General features: G+C 39.1%; 2 protein-coding genes across 2 annotated transcripts; one reads left to right on the top strand and one right to left on the bottom strand.

The window, feature by feature from the left end:
* Nucleotides 1-439: 439 nt before the first annotated feature.
* On the bottom strand, nucleotides 440-7,009 carry LOC145479440 (cysteine dioxygenase type 1-like). Its single transcript, XM_081457808.1, has 5 exons — nucleotides 6,024-7,009; nucleotides 5,846-5,923; nucleotides 2,636-2,796; nucleotides 1,594-1,763; nucleotides 440-1,482 (listed from the first exon to the last, which is right to left on the bottom strand). The coding sequence occupies exons 1-5, from the start codon at nucleotides 6,194-6,196 to the stop codon at nucleotides 1,459-1,461; spliced, it is 606 nt and encodes a 201-aa protein (XP_081313934.1). The 5' UTR covers nucleotides 6,197-7,009; the 3' UTR covers nucleotides 440-1,458.
* A 515-nt stretch (nucleotides 7,010-7,524) lies between these two features.
* LOC145479441 (uncharacterized) lies at nucleotides 7,525-11,430 on the top strand. Its single transcript, XM_081457809.1, has 3 exons — nucleotides 7,525-7,777; nucleotides 9,915-10,064; nucleotides 10,862-11,430. Exons 1-3 carry the CDS (start codon nucleotides 7,626-7,628, stop codon nucleotides 10,965-10,967), a joined length of 408 nt encoding a protein of 135 aa, XP_081313935.1. The 5' UTR covers nucleotides 7,525-7,625; the 3' UTR covers nucleotides 10,968-11,430.
* The last annotated feature ends 4,330 nt before the right edge of the window (nucleotides 11,431-15,760 follow it).

Here is a 15,760-nt window from a genome sequence, read left to right as displayed (position 1 = left end):
GGTTTCGCCGAGGTTTACCAGAATTTTACGGTCGCGTATAAAAATGAATCATGCCGAGGTCGTAGAATAGAAAAAAATAATAATAATCTTGTTTTATTCCCCTTGGCTTCGGAGCCAAGGCGTCATCCCCCCCCCCCCTCTCCTCACCCCCACCCCTACGTAGGATGGCGAGGAGGGTGACAATCGATATGTCAAAAATTTCTCCGACTCTGTTACACTGACCGGTGGGAGTAGCCACTTATAAACTTGATGGTCCACAAGTGGAGTGAGAGGCTGGCGTGAAGACCCTCTACATTTCCCTCTCCCCATTCCTCTTGGGCTCTGTCGCTCCTCTGTCTTCCAGCCAGCTAGATGGCACAAGGAAAATGTGGAGGGAGAAAATGAATATGTATTCAATAGCTCTGTGGGAATCTCGGGAAGAAAGGAGGAAATTTCACAATACAATCAACAACTGCTTTAATAACTTTTTTTCATTCCAAAGGTTTTCACACCTGTGAAGTACATTTTAATAGTCAACAAGGACTTAACAAACAGTTTTTAACTTGCGTAAAATATCCAACTACAAAATACAGTCTTAATAAAGCGAACAAGCTATGAATTTCATAAGAAAATATGATTTGTTTAAAGTCTTCCTAGGTAAGACCGAAACTTAATTATTGCTATTCCAATATCAATGTATACTTTGTAACATTTTTCAACGTTTTAGCCCATGGCATTCTAACAATCACTTAACTTTATAACAACACTCTGTTCCCTGCACTTGTCTCTTTTTTTAAAGTAAATTGAATTTCATGTAGCCTGTGTAGAGTGCTTCACTCCGGCTACATAGGTTAATTTCATGTGGCATACAGAGAATAGGAACTTTATCATTTGATGTTAGACATTTAGTTTTTTCAGTAATAAAATACTGTTCTATACATTAAATAGAGTTTAGCACGTACAATGAAGGCAAAATTCAAAACTATCAAAAGCCTACAAAATGAAAACTAAGCATGTACATGTTTAGATCAAATAGGCAAACATTAAACTCAGGACTCAAAAAAAAACCTTGAATTCCAGCTTGCCCTTGGGATAAGTAGCTCTTAAAGTTTGCTTGCCCTGGCAAGTCATAGTTTGATCTTTTAATGATTTATTTGTCAGACGACTTGCCTGATCCCTTGCCCATGGGGCAAGTACGAGTGAAAAGTCACTTGCCCAGTTCTAAGGAGAATCTACTTGTCCCAGATGACCAGATGGCACTTTTTTCGAGGCCTGTAAACTTAAAAGTAGTTTTGAACCCTTTAAGTACGTGTAATATAGCTCATATTTTTATATGTTCATATTTTCATATTTGCAGTAAATATCAGAAGTATTTTAAGTATCATAAATGTTGACCAATCCCTGTTGGGATGTACATGTATTGTTTCTCAAAGATTCCTTACAGTGAAAACACATATACTTCTTTTCTTGTGGATAGCATTAGTTGGCACATGAGCTTGGTTTCTGAAACAAGAAACAGAGTGTAAATTAGCAGTCAAACTAAACATCCTTGTTAAAATAGCAATTGGATAGCAAATACTCAGAGCTCAGACATAAGGAATGTGTTATACTCACATAAGGTGTTCTCGAGCCAAACTTGCTCCAGAATGTCACTTGACATTTCCGCTTGTATCCTGTGCGCTGGTCAAATGACTGACACATGTCAAATGCTGGGATGTAGACATGAAGTGATGCAGCTGTGTCAGTATGGCTAACGTTCTCCACACGATGAAGACCTATGCTGTCTGTTACAAAAGAAAGGACAGAGTTTAAAGCCCTGGCCAAACTGAATCACAAATAGTTGTAAGTAGCCGCAAGTTGAACTTGCGTTGCATGGCCAAACGGACTCGCACATTTCCTCACAAGTACATGCAAGTCACAAAAAACCCATTTCAATGCAAAAATACCCTGTATTTCATTGGCTAATAATAGGTTAATGTACGTCACTCAACTTGCGTGGACTTGGGTAGGGTGGCCAAACGGTGAAAAACTTGCGTCGACTTGGATGCAAATTTGATCTTGACCAAAGTGAGCACAAGTCATTGCAAGTCAACGCAAGTGCACACAAGGCCTGCCCAAACGGAGTTGCAAGTAAACGCAAGTTCACAACTTGCGTATACTTGCAACTTTGTTTGGCCAGGGCTTAAGTCACTTACACATTTCCTTTTTCAGGGTCTGAAATTGTGACCAGCTGGTCAGCACTGCAGCCAAAACTTGAGTGTTGGTGACCAGAATTTCAAGGTTAGTTCCCAGCCAGTGACTAACTTTTAGCATCTTGTCTAATGCTCAAGGAATTAATATCCTTTTAAATAAAAGAATTTCATGACTGGTTTCCACCAAGAAACTTATCACTTGTCTTATCAGTTGTAGTTTAAGTTTATTAAGTTAGGTCACAACATCTTGATCTTGCTAAATCCAATTTACAAATTACCCATTAAACAGTCACAAAAATAAACTTCCACAAAATTTTCCTCTTGCATGGTGTCCAATTTCAGTGTAATGGGCAGGTGCCAAATTTAGGGGGAAGATTTAATCATGGCGAATAATATTTTGCTTTTAAGCACGATGAGTGAACGCTATTCATCAATGAGCAGACATATCATTGGTTTAGACATACCATTGATGTAGTTGACTTCATTAGTCTCATAAAATCTTGACGCTGTTGGTTCCAGAGGTTTCTCAGGCTCAGAGTCTGAGGGCCATGGATACTGTGTTTCTTTAAGTCTTCCATCTAGCACCTTCAGGAAGCAGTGGGCATCAGTGTGATCATGAATAGAACTATGGAAACAAAAAAGAAGCAAGTAAAGGATAAGAAAATATAATATAAAATACTTAAATCTACAGCATTCCTTACAAGGTTCAACATTTTCAATTTTACAGAAGTGAGGTTTTAGCAAGGACCAAATTCATTATTTGGGAGAGACCTTTTTCATTTATGTCATGTACATGTGAATTGATTTATCATTATAATAACTATATATTTCCCAATAATGCAGGTTTTTCTAGTTAACATGTCAAGTCCTAGCAACAATTTTAGCAGAAAAACAATGTGATCAGAGGGGTTCAATATAGCAACAAGCTGCCAGCTGCAGCTAGCAAATTCTCCATCCAACCTGCCTAGTGATTTTCAAAATTGAATATTATATATACAACTCTGGGAAAATTCATCAGCAACAGCAACATCACTGGAACATAATAATACACTTCATGCAGTCACTGCAGTATCATGTGCGTGGCTTGGACCACATTGAAAAATTTTAAAGAAAAGCCTCTTTTCTGCAACAGATATCTTAGACGTACAAACCCATGATCTTGAAAACAAAGTGTAGTCATGGTTACATTTCAGCATGTTGAGTAATTTACCGCCTCAAACGCATACAGTAGCAATGTCCTTATCTGTAGTGTTCGGTGTGGTTTATTTGAAACAAATTCTTTTGGCAATCAGATTTCGTCAGCTTAATTTCACTTTGTAACATGTTCCAAATCAGCAACTTCACCAGGTCACGATTAAATAATTTTATGCATTTGTGTTAGTTTATAAGTATTATTTTACTGTTTCTCTTATAGGAAACTAATATTTCGATTTATGGAAGAAATAAATTACATGCTAGGAAAACCGAAAGTAAAATATCAGGAACCCATTCATTTAGTAGTAGAACCCCATGAACTTGGAAACAAAACGTAGTCATGGTTGCATTTTAACATGCTGAGTAATTTACCCCCTGTAATGCATAGCATGTGGTCATTATGTCCTTATCTGCAGTGTTTGGTGTAGTTTGTTTGTAATACAGTAAAAACCAGCATATAAGAACCTGAAATTTAAGAGCCTGTTAAGTTAAAATTTCCCTCTTAAGCATCCTTCACTTCAGAACCATTCTAGGCTAAAATCTCACTACAGGTTCTTATTTAGCATTTTTTTCAAATATAATACAGTACATCAATCACATGCGACACAAAAAAGGGTAACAAAAATTAAAAACCTGATTAAGAACCTAAGTAGCCTAACTTCACAGTGAACACCATTTATATAAGAACTTATAGAGGTTAACTTGAAAAAACCTAGTAGGGTCTTATACACAGGTTTTTCCTGTGTTTCTTTTGGCAATCAGTCTAAGGTCAAGAGACACAACAACAGAAGAATGGTATAACAATGGTGCACAGTGGAAAGCCTATGAGGAACCCGATTGAAATCCACAAATCCCAGCTGACCATAATGCTACACAAAGTGTCAATCTCATCACCAGTAAGCACTCAAAAAGTCGTGATCTTAATCTCAGGTGATTACATGGTGAGACAAACAATAATACGGTAACCTTTCTATAACAAAAAAGCCATTTTAGCCCATGAAGTGAAGTCAAGTACAGGATTTCTAAAAACACAGGTTTGATTGAATAGCAAAATAATACAATTCCGCCACAATGACAAATCAATTAACAGGTGTTAAGCCTTAATATGTTATTATTAATTTCAATCAAATGGGTGAATCTGACTGGTAAACTGACACATTATTATTTATTTTACCTAGTTCTCATCATGCCCCGACATCTACCTCACAGCCAAATGTCAGCATTGTTCTGTGCTCAAATCAAAAGTTAGGACTATTGCAACAGCCCATTGTTATTTTGGTTAGTTTTTATGTGGACCATTGAAGTAATACCTTTTTTCTACACTGCGTTGTTTCAGTCTACATGTAGTTAAGAATCACTTTAGCGATAACTTTCAATTTGTGATACTGTATGTATTAATTTTCTTTCACGTTTCTAACAATCATTTTAGTAATATCTGATTAACAGGTGTTCACAGTTTGTTTGTCTAGCTTCATGTTTATGATGGCAATTACAAACTTTACAAACATGGCCTCGGATACCTGAGGCAACCCTCACAGTGAGTTACCCTGGCTGAGCTAATTTTTCACTCATTTCTTTGCAAAATTCAACCAATCATTTACATGAGGATCTCAAACCTATCTGGAGGGGTGAGACAACACGGGTGTCAACTTAAACACTTTGGCTTGCCTAACCAGTACAACTCTCAGGGTAGTGAGTGTCATCATCATCAGTTCTTGAGGCACCAGTAGGCATGCAGTGTCATACAATGCCTGAATTTAGGATTTAAAGCAGAAATTTGTACCAAAGAAGAGAAAATCAACCAGGCAAAACCCACTGTGATTGATTTAGCAAGGAAAAATTAAGGAGACAGGGATATTTGCACATTTAACTATTCAATAAGGGTTGTGAATAATCATGCAGGGTCAACTTTGGCGCGGCCTACAAGGACAACACTTTCCCATATAAATGCTCGATAAAGTTGACTCAGGGGGAGGGTTGTCTCAAGTACCAGAGACCATGTAATTGGGACCTGAATGGAGGCTCTCATCAATTCATGAAGCCAAAAAATACCATTTCGTGTCTGAGGAAATTAAACCTCTGGGATTTGGGCCTATGTTACCAGGAATTTAGTCAAATCTCCTCCAAATTAGATAACCAGCTTCTTGACATGGAAAAGGCTAACAATATTACACATAATACTTAGACATGTCTCGCAGAGGTTGAGAGATTAGCGATATTAATCAAGCGCGAAGGACATTAATTAACATTCTTGTCATATAAGCCAGTGACTGTCTAGACAGTGCTCAACAATATCTGTGGAAGTTGCATCATTTCAGCTTTCCGTGAAATTCGCTAAATTGGGACCAATATGCTAAAGGTATAACTGATATAAATTGCCACAAACAGTAGAAAAGCCTTCTCTTTTTTTCAAATATAACAATATGAATCCATGAAACCCTTCAGGTTTATGATGGCCAAAACGTTGAACTTTTTCTTACCTCCCTTGGCCTTCTCCCCAACACAATACGATCAAGTTGAATTTTCCATTTCCTTCGTCTACTAAGTTCCTTGTGTACCTGCGACATTAGAAAAGGAACATTTCAAATAGTACAAAAACAGCTAATTATAACAATGTACTAAATACCATTAAATAATGGAAACAAAGTTACACAAAACCTGTGAGGATCGTAGTTCGCGTATTTTGCCCAATCAGCCGGGTTTGATCGATATGACTCTAAAAACGAAATAACCTGTTCAACATTGACGCGGTCTTCTTCAAAAAGAACATGAAGACCTTTTACAACGTCCTCCATCGATTCAGGAGGCTCTAAACACCTTTTAGGCTCCATAACGAAGTGAAGTTTCCCACCTCTCACAAACTAGCCCGCCAACAAGGCAATTACTCACACGTGTGCGCGCGCAAAGATTTGTTACATGCCTGACGTCATAGTGTAACCTAGCAGGGAGCCCATCCTTCGACCCCGCCCCCAGGTGTAATATGAGAGCTCGCACATCAAGTTGAATGCAACGCGAACATCTGCTAACTGTATCGAACTCCGATTCTATGGTCAAACCTTTTTTTTTTTCACATTATACTTTCATCATTTCTCAAGACATCCATGACATGTTTTGATGTTCGAGCTGTTGATATTCGAGGTGAGAATCGGAAATTTTCCGCTCTTTCCTTCGTACGGGAGTCTGAAGGCATTCTTCCCAAAAATGTTAAAAATATTAAAAAAACAAAACAAAACGTCCTTGCCGTTTTTCTTCGATTTTGAGGGGCAATATGACCTTTTTCGAAGCCATGGATTTAGTAGTTTATCCACAGATCAGACCCTTTATTTTGCCTCCAGTTCGTCGAGGTAGCAAGCAAAATAATACAGATACAGGAACTGGGGTAGTTTAATTTTCTACCTCGAAATGAAACGTTTTTGTACTTTGTTGGCAATTTTATCAGTCTCAAAGAGGAACTGTTTTGACAGCGCGTAGAATTGGATTCGATTGCGAAACTCCCAAGCTCAATGGGCTCAGCAATATTCACGCTTCTCCCTTTTCCTGGAAAATGGCGTTTCTGCGTCTGTCCTTTTGTTCCTTTACCTCGAATCTAAATCCAGGTGCCAAAACATTTTCCTGTTTCTAACTGGATTTTTTTTCTCTCTCGATAGCAGCTGATATGCTGAAGTCGTGATCAGTCGAAACCGACGCAAGAGGAGACACATTTCTTTTCCACCCGTGAATTTCGATAAAATGTCTGTGTAACGAAAAGAAGCTCCTGCAATCTCACAAATGACTGCTCCTCTATCTGTTCAACTCCTTAGAACTTAAATTTTGAACTGGATTAAATAGATCTCGTCTTCGTATCGATGTAATAAGCTCATTCTCCCGCATTCTCCACTTACCTTAGTAGCGGACTTTGTACCGAGTGCTTTTTATGTTACCATACTTGGTCCATATCAGTTGTTTTCAGCAAAAAGATGGTAAGACTTTCTATATACTTTTATGTTTTCATCGGGGCCAGTAATTGCCGCAGAAAAAGAAAATAAAATCATTGTAGACAAAATCTACCGCTGCAACATTGTCTGCGAAGGAAAATCCCGTGACTGGTGGATAGGATTCCATCATTCGTGAGGCGAACCTTTGTAGCCAGGCCAGGTAAAAAAGCAACTTTGTAGCCAGGCTCGAAACACGAGGTTGTCCATTTCGTTTGAGAAGTCGATTGAGTACTGTAGTTTTCTTGCAATCTGCGGATTCTTTTCTTTAACTTGCCTCATATTCAATATGGCCTCACCTGAAGAAACCCTTGCGGAATACGAAAAACTGTTTGCGAAGCGTTTCACTAGTGAAGATGAGGAGTATATGAAAACGGTCAACAGGCCTCAAGCTTCGCCACCTTGCCTGACTGATTGGCTCAATACTGGATATAGAGACAGGTAAAGAGCTTCCCTTGAATTATAAGGGCTCTCTAAACGACGACTACCCGTAATTTGTATGTCTAGTGAAAAGAGAGATATCCTGCTTACGCTCCATCCCCAAATAGCCTGTACGTAGCTTGAATTGACTCTGACAAAGATGAAGCTCTGTATGTCTATGTGTTAGCAGCTAGCTTTGGTAGTCGGTTAGTATTGCGGTTAGTACTGCAAGGAGTGACCAAGAGCGTTTTCCATTTACCAAAAAATTCCGGAAATCCCGGTTTGGATGTAAATGGAACACGAATTTTTGGTTCGTTCCACTGGAAATTTTCCAGAATAAACGGAATTTCTGAAAACGTAGTCCCGTTTTCCCGGTGGAAACTTCCCAATGGAAAATTTGTGTTCCATTTACAGATTTCTCGTCTTTATCACCAGTTTCATGCCTTTCACGGTCTTTTTAGAGGCCAGGCTTCCCTCGACTCCCTGGTGTTTCAACAAAAATCGCGGCTGATCAGGGTCAGTTTTCTGGAAGCTTTTTGTAAACAAACTTTCAGGGTTACTACGAGTGCTCTGCCTGCCACATTCTAGCACCAGATCTAGAAAATTTATTGCCGTTGTGGCACTCTCCCTGTAGCTTGGACGACTCTACACAGACCTGCCATTGTGCCTCGTCATTCAACTCATTAAACTCATCAAGTGAATATCCAGGCAACGCATGTTCAAAATAGCCTTCAGTTCGTTGCAAATTCCGTCTCATGAACGTTGAGGTCACTGAAAAGATATCTACTGCATCATCTTCTGAATTAATCAAACTCTTTTCCTCTATAGAGACTTCTAACATTTCGCACAAAAAACACATCTGATGGGCCTCATTGGCCTCCATTTTGAATATTCGCAGGAGATTCAGTGAAGCAACAGAGAGGGTCCTGTGAACGAATGGGACTTGTGACAAATGGAACACTCTTTTCCCAAACAGAAATTCCCGATAGCAATTTTCCGAATTTTTTGTAAATGGAAAACGCCCCAAGTATCATAAGTGTTGAAAACACAAGTTTACAAAGAAAGTCATGACTGATGGCCTGGGGCTAACTGCTTTTACATTTAGGCTAGTGGATTCTGTCCCTTGCTTCCCTGACAGGCAGGTGAATATTTTTGAAATAATTTTTGCAGGAATTTCAAGTTGTAGAACTACTATGAGAGTTGCAATTATTGTATTAGTCTGTACACAGATTTTTACAACAAAATATTATCGACAAAGTACAGACAAAATTTTACAGAAACAACTCTCAGCCACAGTCATGAAATCTTTAAATTTCTTTACATAGAGTTAATTTGCACCCCTACATTTTGGGGGGCCTGCAAGATGCATAGTTCTAGTAATTGAAGAGATCCATGCATGAAAAGATTAGATGAACTACAGTGTGTGTGGCTGTAGTAAGATCTGTGCTGTACGAACCAGAAGATGTGCAGTGATATTGGCACATCTGCTATTTCTGTTTGCAAGCAACATTCCCTTCATCTACTACAGCACCTCCCAAAGGTGAGTTGCCTTTCTCATCTGTTTCTTTCGAAATGAGCATCTCTTGTCTCAGGTCAACCAAAATCAATCTGTTTATTGACGATCATTTTGGTTTGTTGGAAAATTTACTCAGTTGCTAAAATTTGTCCTCATCTGTGATATTCACAAACTCTTTTTTTGAAGTCAATCTGAGTTGTGGTTGATGAATATGCCACTTGCAAGTTGAATTTTAAGTTACAACACAGACAAGAGTCTCATCTCTTGGGATGAGAAATGCAACTTGCTACTAAGTGGCATCTGCTCTTTTAGTGGAACTTTATTACATGTACATTGCTTGCAGGTTTTTAGATTTTAAATAATGTTTCTTTTAATTTTGTGATACGTACAGTGTTGTAGATTTTTTATGCTATCCTGTGTTTGAAGGGTTGCACACATGAAGATCAATATCCAATTAAAAGTCAGAACATTCATTAATTGGACTTTATCAATTAACAAGTTTGCAAGGAAAGAAAGAGCACAAACCATTCCAGCCAACTGCAGCTGGAGGGCTGAAAATCATTATAATTTTAACTGAGCTATTGGTACTTTTTGGATCTCTAACATACTTTACATTGGTGTTATACAATTTGCATCTTACAGCCGTTCTCACCATGGCAGTGGCAGTGATGGCAGAGGTTATGAAAGGTCCAGGCATGATAGTGGGCGGGACCATGGCAGGCGATATGGAGATCATGAAGATCGACACAGAGGAGGTGATAGACATGGCTCATATCATCACAGGGATGACAGGTAGGGAGTGTCATCATTCCAAGGAATGACGATGTCCAAATTAATTGAGTACCAGTTTTAAGATTTGCAGCTTACTGTTCAGCAAAAAAATTTAAAAAAGACTGGGTGAAAGAAATGGTGTGAGAATGGCCTTACGTCAAGGTTTGGTCAAATGGTTTTTAGGGAAAACTTAGTAAAATGAAAATAAGTAAATACAATTATTGTTTGAGTTGTAACGATATTTTGAAAAAGGATGAAGTCATTAGAAAATAGACAACCAGGCTTGAAGTTTCAAAGATATTTGTTTATTCATAAATGTCTTCCATGAAAGTGCTTGGCAGTTAACGTGTAAGCTCAAAAATATCTCCAAAGTATTGTCATCTGTGACAGTTTAGCAGCTGATCACACAAGTTTTTTTACCCAGTTAGATAATATTTTCACTTCACACATTCATGATTAGATGCAAACAATAGTAATTCAGGTAAATGAGCCATAAACAAACAAACAAACAAAAAACCTTTATTAACATGTCTGGGGTATTTAGCATTGCTGCTAATTAGGGACACACAAAAAAGAAATTATGAATGTAAAAAATAAATAAGTATATATTAAAAAAGTTGATAAGTAAAATAATATTAGAATATTAATAAGTAAATATGAAAGTCAGGTCAGGATAAACATAAGGGACAGTTGTTTGTTTGTTTGTTTGTTTGTTTGTTTTTTGTAATATTTGATTTTTTTTTTCATTGCATCAATAACTGTATCGTAAGTAGTTCTAGTATTTGTTATCCTTTTTGTTGTTGTTTTACTGCATACAGATATGGTGGGCGCTATCGAGATGACCGTGGTCACAGAGGATATGAAGATCGTCAAAGACCCTCAACAGAATATGGTTCACGAGGATACTATGAGTTTTTCTACTGATCTAATAATCCCATCTTAAAGTTAGATGCACTTCAAGTTTGTGATGATTACAGTTATGTAGACATTGGTTTCAAAACCCATTTGCAACTGTAACAGCTGCAAATTAATCCAACTAGTGTAAATGATTTAAAATTATGAAACTATTTGTTAGAGACTACTGTGTTTTCAGGGTTTTCAATGACACCTCAGGTGACATTCTGTTCATTAAGAGTTCAAATTCAACATTCACCTTTTGTGCCATGATAATAAAGTGAAAATCCTGCCTTTGAACTGCTATAGCCACTGTAGAAGTTTTGAGTGATATCTTGTTAATTTTCGTTTCATCACTGTATTTTGTGTTATGTTCATTTTCTGTAAGATAATATTTATGTATTATAAGTTCGGAGTGGATGACCCACTTTATTTACCTTCGGTCAACTTCTTGTTATTTTCTATAAATAAACATTTCTGTTAAAGCATAAAATTGCCAGTGTTTTATTAAGATAGCACTTGGCTTATGGGCAAATGTAGCGGAAGCCTGTGCACTAGTCTTTCCTTCAGGCACGGAAAAGCTTGGGAGAGGCCAGGGGGGCAGCACAACTTCGTTCCAAAGCTTGTTAAAATCTCTCAAGAATCGAAGGGGAAGGAAGAACTTTGGGAACGAACTTATAGCGAAGCGCTATTTTATGTATCGTTTCTTGTCGGAATTCTCAGATATCTACAGCCCTTCACTGCTTTCCAGGGGTCATTAGGTTTCGCCTGACCGAACCTCCTGTCATGCTTAAGCGATGGGTCCAACACTTCTAACTCGGGCGCCTGGAAAGTGCCATGCAATCGCCGCCTTTTAAACTTCGTTTTCAGTCCAATCAGACGCGCCACCACAGCTCAGCTTACGCTCATTCCGGATAGGTTTGTAGCTGCAGTTGCCTCGATTTTTCCGAAGCTGTGTGAATCGCTCTTTCGGGAGCAATCGATAGAGCCCCGGTCTTTTGATTCTTTCTCTTTAAGATGTCGGCAGTTCTCGGAGACCATTTCCTTTTGGGCTCTCGTTGATTCATTCAGTGGACTCTCGCATTTTGATAGAGTTAACCTTCGTTTCCTTAAAGTTTCGATTTCGATTTCTTGCGGTCCTTTAATTGTCAGCGGCTTTGAATTCTTGTATTTGGGGAAATATCTCGTTGCTTTTCCGTCACTCTTAAAATGAACACTTTTTCTTTCCTTCTGGTTATGCATTTTGGAATTTACAACAGGGCTATTTGACCCAGTCAACGTGATCAGACAAGATTTCCTGCCTTCTGCTGGACTTGTTCTGTTACTTCTCGGTTTCGAAGAAGCGACCACCATTCCCAAATGTGTCCTCTGACGGTAAATAAATGGCGTTAAATTCCGTGTTTCAGTCCTCGTTCCGAGTAATCCATTTTTATGCGCCATCTCTTTCGGCTGTGCTTTCGATGTTATTTCAGGAAGGTGGTCCCCCGTGCGCACACGGGCGGACAACGGCCTTATTTTTCCGCCTAACTTTGCCTCTTGCCTGGAGAGAAATTCAATTTTCTTATAGGACAGGAAAGCTCTCTCTTTTTCCATCTGCTTTTGAATTAGAGCGCGGTATTTATCGAGTTGATTTTGCTCTTGATTTTTAAGTGCTTCTGTTTGCTTCTCCTGTTCTGTGGCCAAAGAGTACACAAATGTCACGGACTCCATAGCTAACTGTGAGTTCTAGCCGCAGTATGTGGTTTTAAAAGAATCTCTGCAGGGCTTGGAATTCACTGTAGAACTGAGTGCGAATGCAGTTGCATTAGCGTTTTGTAATTTGCTGATTTTCTGGGGTTTACAAGCGAGGTATAATTGTGCTCATTAACGGGTCGTAATTAACGTCTTTGCACCATTAATGAGATCGGTTATACGTACTTTTTATCATTTTAACAAACTGATGAAGTCACGTACTTAGTTACCAGCGTTTTCTTAGCATTGTTCCCCTTAATTATTCACGGAAAATATCATGCCTTTTGGAGTTAAAAGCTAAAACTTTTCATCGTTTTTCTTCAATTACAGCCATAGCCTGAAAATCACTCCCCGGAAGGTGTCAGGCTAAATGTACACAATTAGGGGCATAGTGGGCTCCTGACAGAAGATAATGCAGTAGGCGGACTCTGGGGTTGGTCTGCTAAAACCTTTGAATGAAAACTGAAAAGAAATTATGCAAGCTTGATGAATATTTCGTAACATGAAACAATCAGCAACACCGGAAAGTCACTTAGTGACCTCTTGAGGTACAATAGACTGGATTACTGACCCTTTTCTTAGGTTCGATCTTACTTTCAAAAAATTTAGTTCCGGTTTTTAAAAAATTTGTCGTGGTTGATTTTCCAAAGCTAAACCGCAGAGAGTTTCTCTTTCTTCTTTGAATGAACAGATTACTTAAATCACCTTGTCGTATTTCTGGGTAACTGAAATACAGTTGTTTGGGGGGAACAATTGTGTTCATTACGGTTTGTAGTGATTAAGTTAAATGTGATTGCAAATAGGGCTGTTTACTTTCCGGTTAATTCAGCGCTGTCATCCAAACTACCGTAAAGAGGAGGGAGGCTATTATATATTGTGCAGTACGCATTCCTGCAAGGCAGCATTCGTCCCCAGGGCGTGCGCATAGAAGAACATCATGATGGCAATCTCGCTGCTGAAGGTCGTACTAGGGGACTTAAGCACGCCCGTTTTTGAGACGCGGACGGTAGCCGGAAGTGAGCTACTTTCACTTTTAACTTGTCCTCACACAGCCATATTCACATTGCTAAGTATCTTTTCTTCATTAGAGATGAGTAGTATAAAAAATCTGGGAGACAATACGGTCCTAGCATGCGAAATCTTCTCTTCCGGTTGCCGTCCGCGTCTCAAAAACGCGCATGCTAAAGCTCCCTACTGACGCTGACCGACAACTCTTGGTTCGTGACGAGAACGTGCATGTTGAGACCACGGGCTTCCTCTATGCGGTTATAGCCCGGTTAAGACCCGGACCGGATGGGGATGAGAATTTTTCAGCGCGCACGAATTTTTTGGTAGTCCACTTTCTGTAAAGCCTTAATGCTAGTCCCAGGCTAAAGGGCTGTGCCAATGGTTTATCCAACTTGGCGGACAGGTAATCTCTCCCTTCACGCCATCTTGGATAAACTATGAGAACGAGATTGAGTAAAAACGACCAAAGCCTGGCTGGACAGAGGAGTGATCATCCTCGTCAGAAGAGATCTGGCAACGAACTTAGAGTTTCAGTGGGCCGCGCGCGGACTAGCACGGACTTTTTCAATTATTCCGTCTAAGAATCTAACAGCCGACTGAAAGCAGTGGGAAGATCATTCGAAGAAAACGTAAATCTTGTTTGGCAGACTTGCCAAACAGTGATCTTTGAGCTAAAATCTTGAAAGTTAGGGGTGGCGAATGGCAAATGCGAGGCTTTGCGAGACGACGAGATCAGCGTTTTTCTTTGCGAGCCTGAGACATTTTGATTTCTTCAATTGCGAGACCGAGACTTTAAAGTGTTTTAAATGCGAACTGAAGACGTTCAGGTTGTAACATGTTGTGACGTCATTTAACTTTACTAAAAAAAAAATAAACAAATCGGTACTTCGCGATTTTCTTAGCCTTGAAAAAAAATCGAGACTGCAAGATAGCTTTGTGAGAAAAATCGAGACTGCGAGACGCACATAACCGCTAAAAAACGATACTGCGAGACCCGTGAAATTCGGCGAAAATTTTGCCAGACCCATGGTTTTTGAAGGACCATTCGCCACACCTAAAGTTACTTGCAGTTCGAACTAACGCAAGTGCGTTGAGCTTATTGAGACTACAGTGGCCTAATTTGCACAAATGATTAATTGATTTTTAAGTCCGGCTTTTTGTTTCGCAACAAACGTTTTGGCTTCGGGATTAGAATTAACATTATTATGTGGCTAGCTCCGTGAGCGGGCAAGATGAATCAAATCCTGCGCTGTGATTGGCTACCCGAGCGGGCAAGATAGAGCTATCTTGCCCGTTCGGGACTACCCGCCGTGTCCTGCAAGAAAAATTTCCCCGTAAGCCATATAATAAATCCTTTATTGACCAAGCTTGTTCGGTCAAGATGGCTGGATATTGGCCTCGTTCTTTTTTTTGCGTGTTTTTGAACCTCGACTCCGTCTCGGTCCATAAACACGCAAAAAAAGACCTTGGCCAATATCCAGCCATCTTGACCGAACAAGCTTGGTCAATAACCCATACTTCTCAACCTAGCACTAATCCGTTTATCGCTAATTGCTGCTTAATGTGATTATTAACAGACGAAATCACTCATTCATTTTTCAGTCAAATTAATTTCGAGAGGATGGCTTAACAGTCTAAACGATTTCATAAGTGGGAAGGAAAAATTTAGTGCATTAATCTTCTACTTTCTGACGTTAATTTTTGTTAAATAGGTTGCACTAGTTTTATTTGAATGTTTTAGATTTAGTCCTGAAAAAACTTGTTGAGGTCTGTTAACATGTGAAGTAGAAATCAAGGGTTCAAGTGCAGCCACATTAATTTGCCTGTCAGTTTTAACAGAATCTTACTTAACTTAGTTTTTTCTGTAAATCAAATAAAGAGTATCTAATTGATATTCTCATCCATCAAACCTGGGTGGAGATTAGTAAAAGAACACCTCCAATTAGACGTGCATTTAACAAAGGTAGACAAGACTCGGCAAGTAATGGCTGTTTATGGCGCTGTTGAGTTCACGTGAATAGACCGAAAAGTTCAAAGCGTCGCAGAAGAAGTCATGTAGAGATATTGTAAACATCAGTCGGAAG

The sequence above is a fragment of the Orbicella franksi genome, chromosome 2 (assembly GCF_964199315.1).
Source record: "Orbicella franksi chromosome 2, jaOrbFran1.1, whole genome shotgun sequence".
Lineage (NCBI taxonomy): Eukaryota > Metazoa > Cnidaria > Anthozoa > Scleractinia > Merulinidae > Orbicella > Orbicella franksi.
Note: the sequence above shows the minus strand (reverse complement) of the source record. Positions and strands in the feature narration are given on the sequence as shown.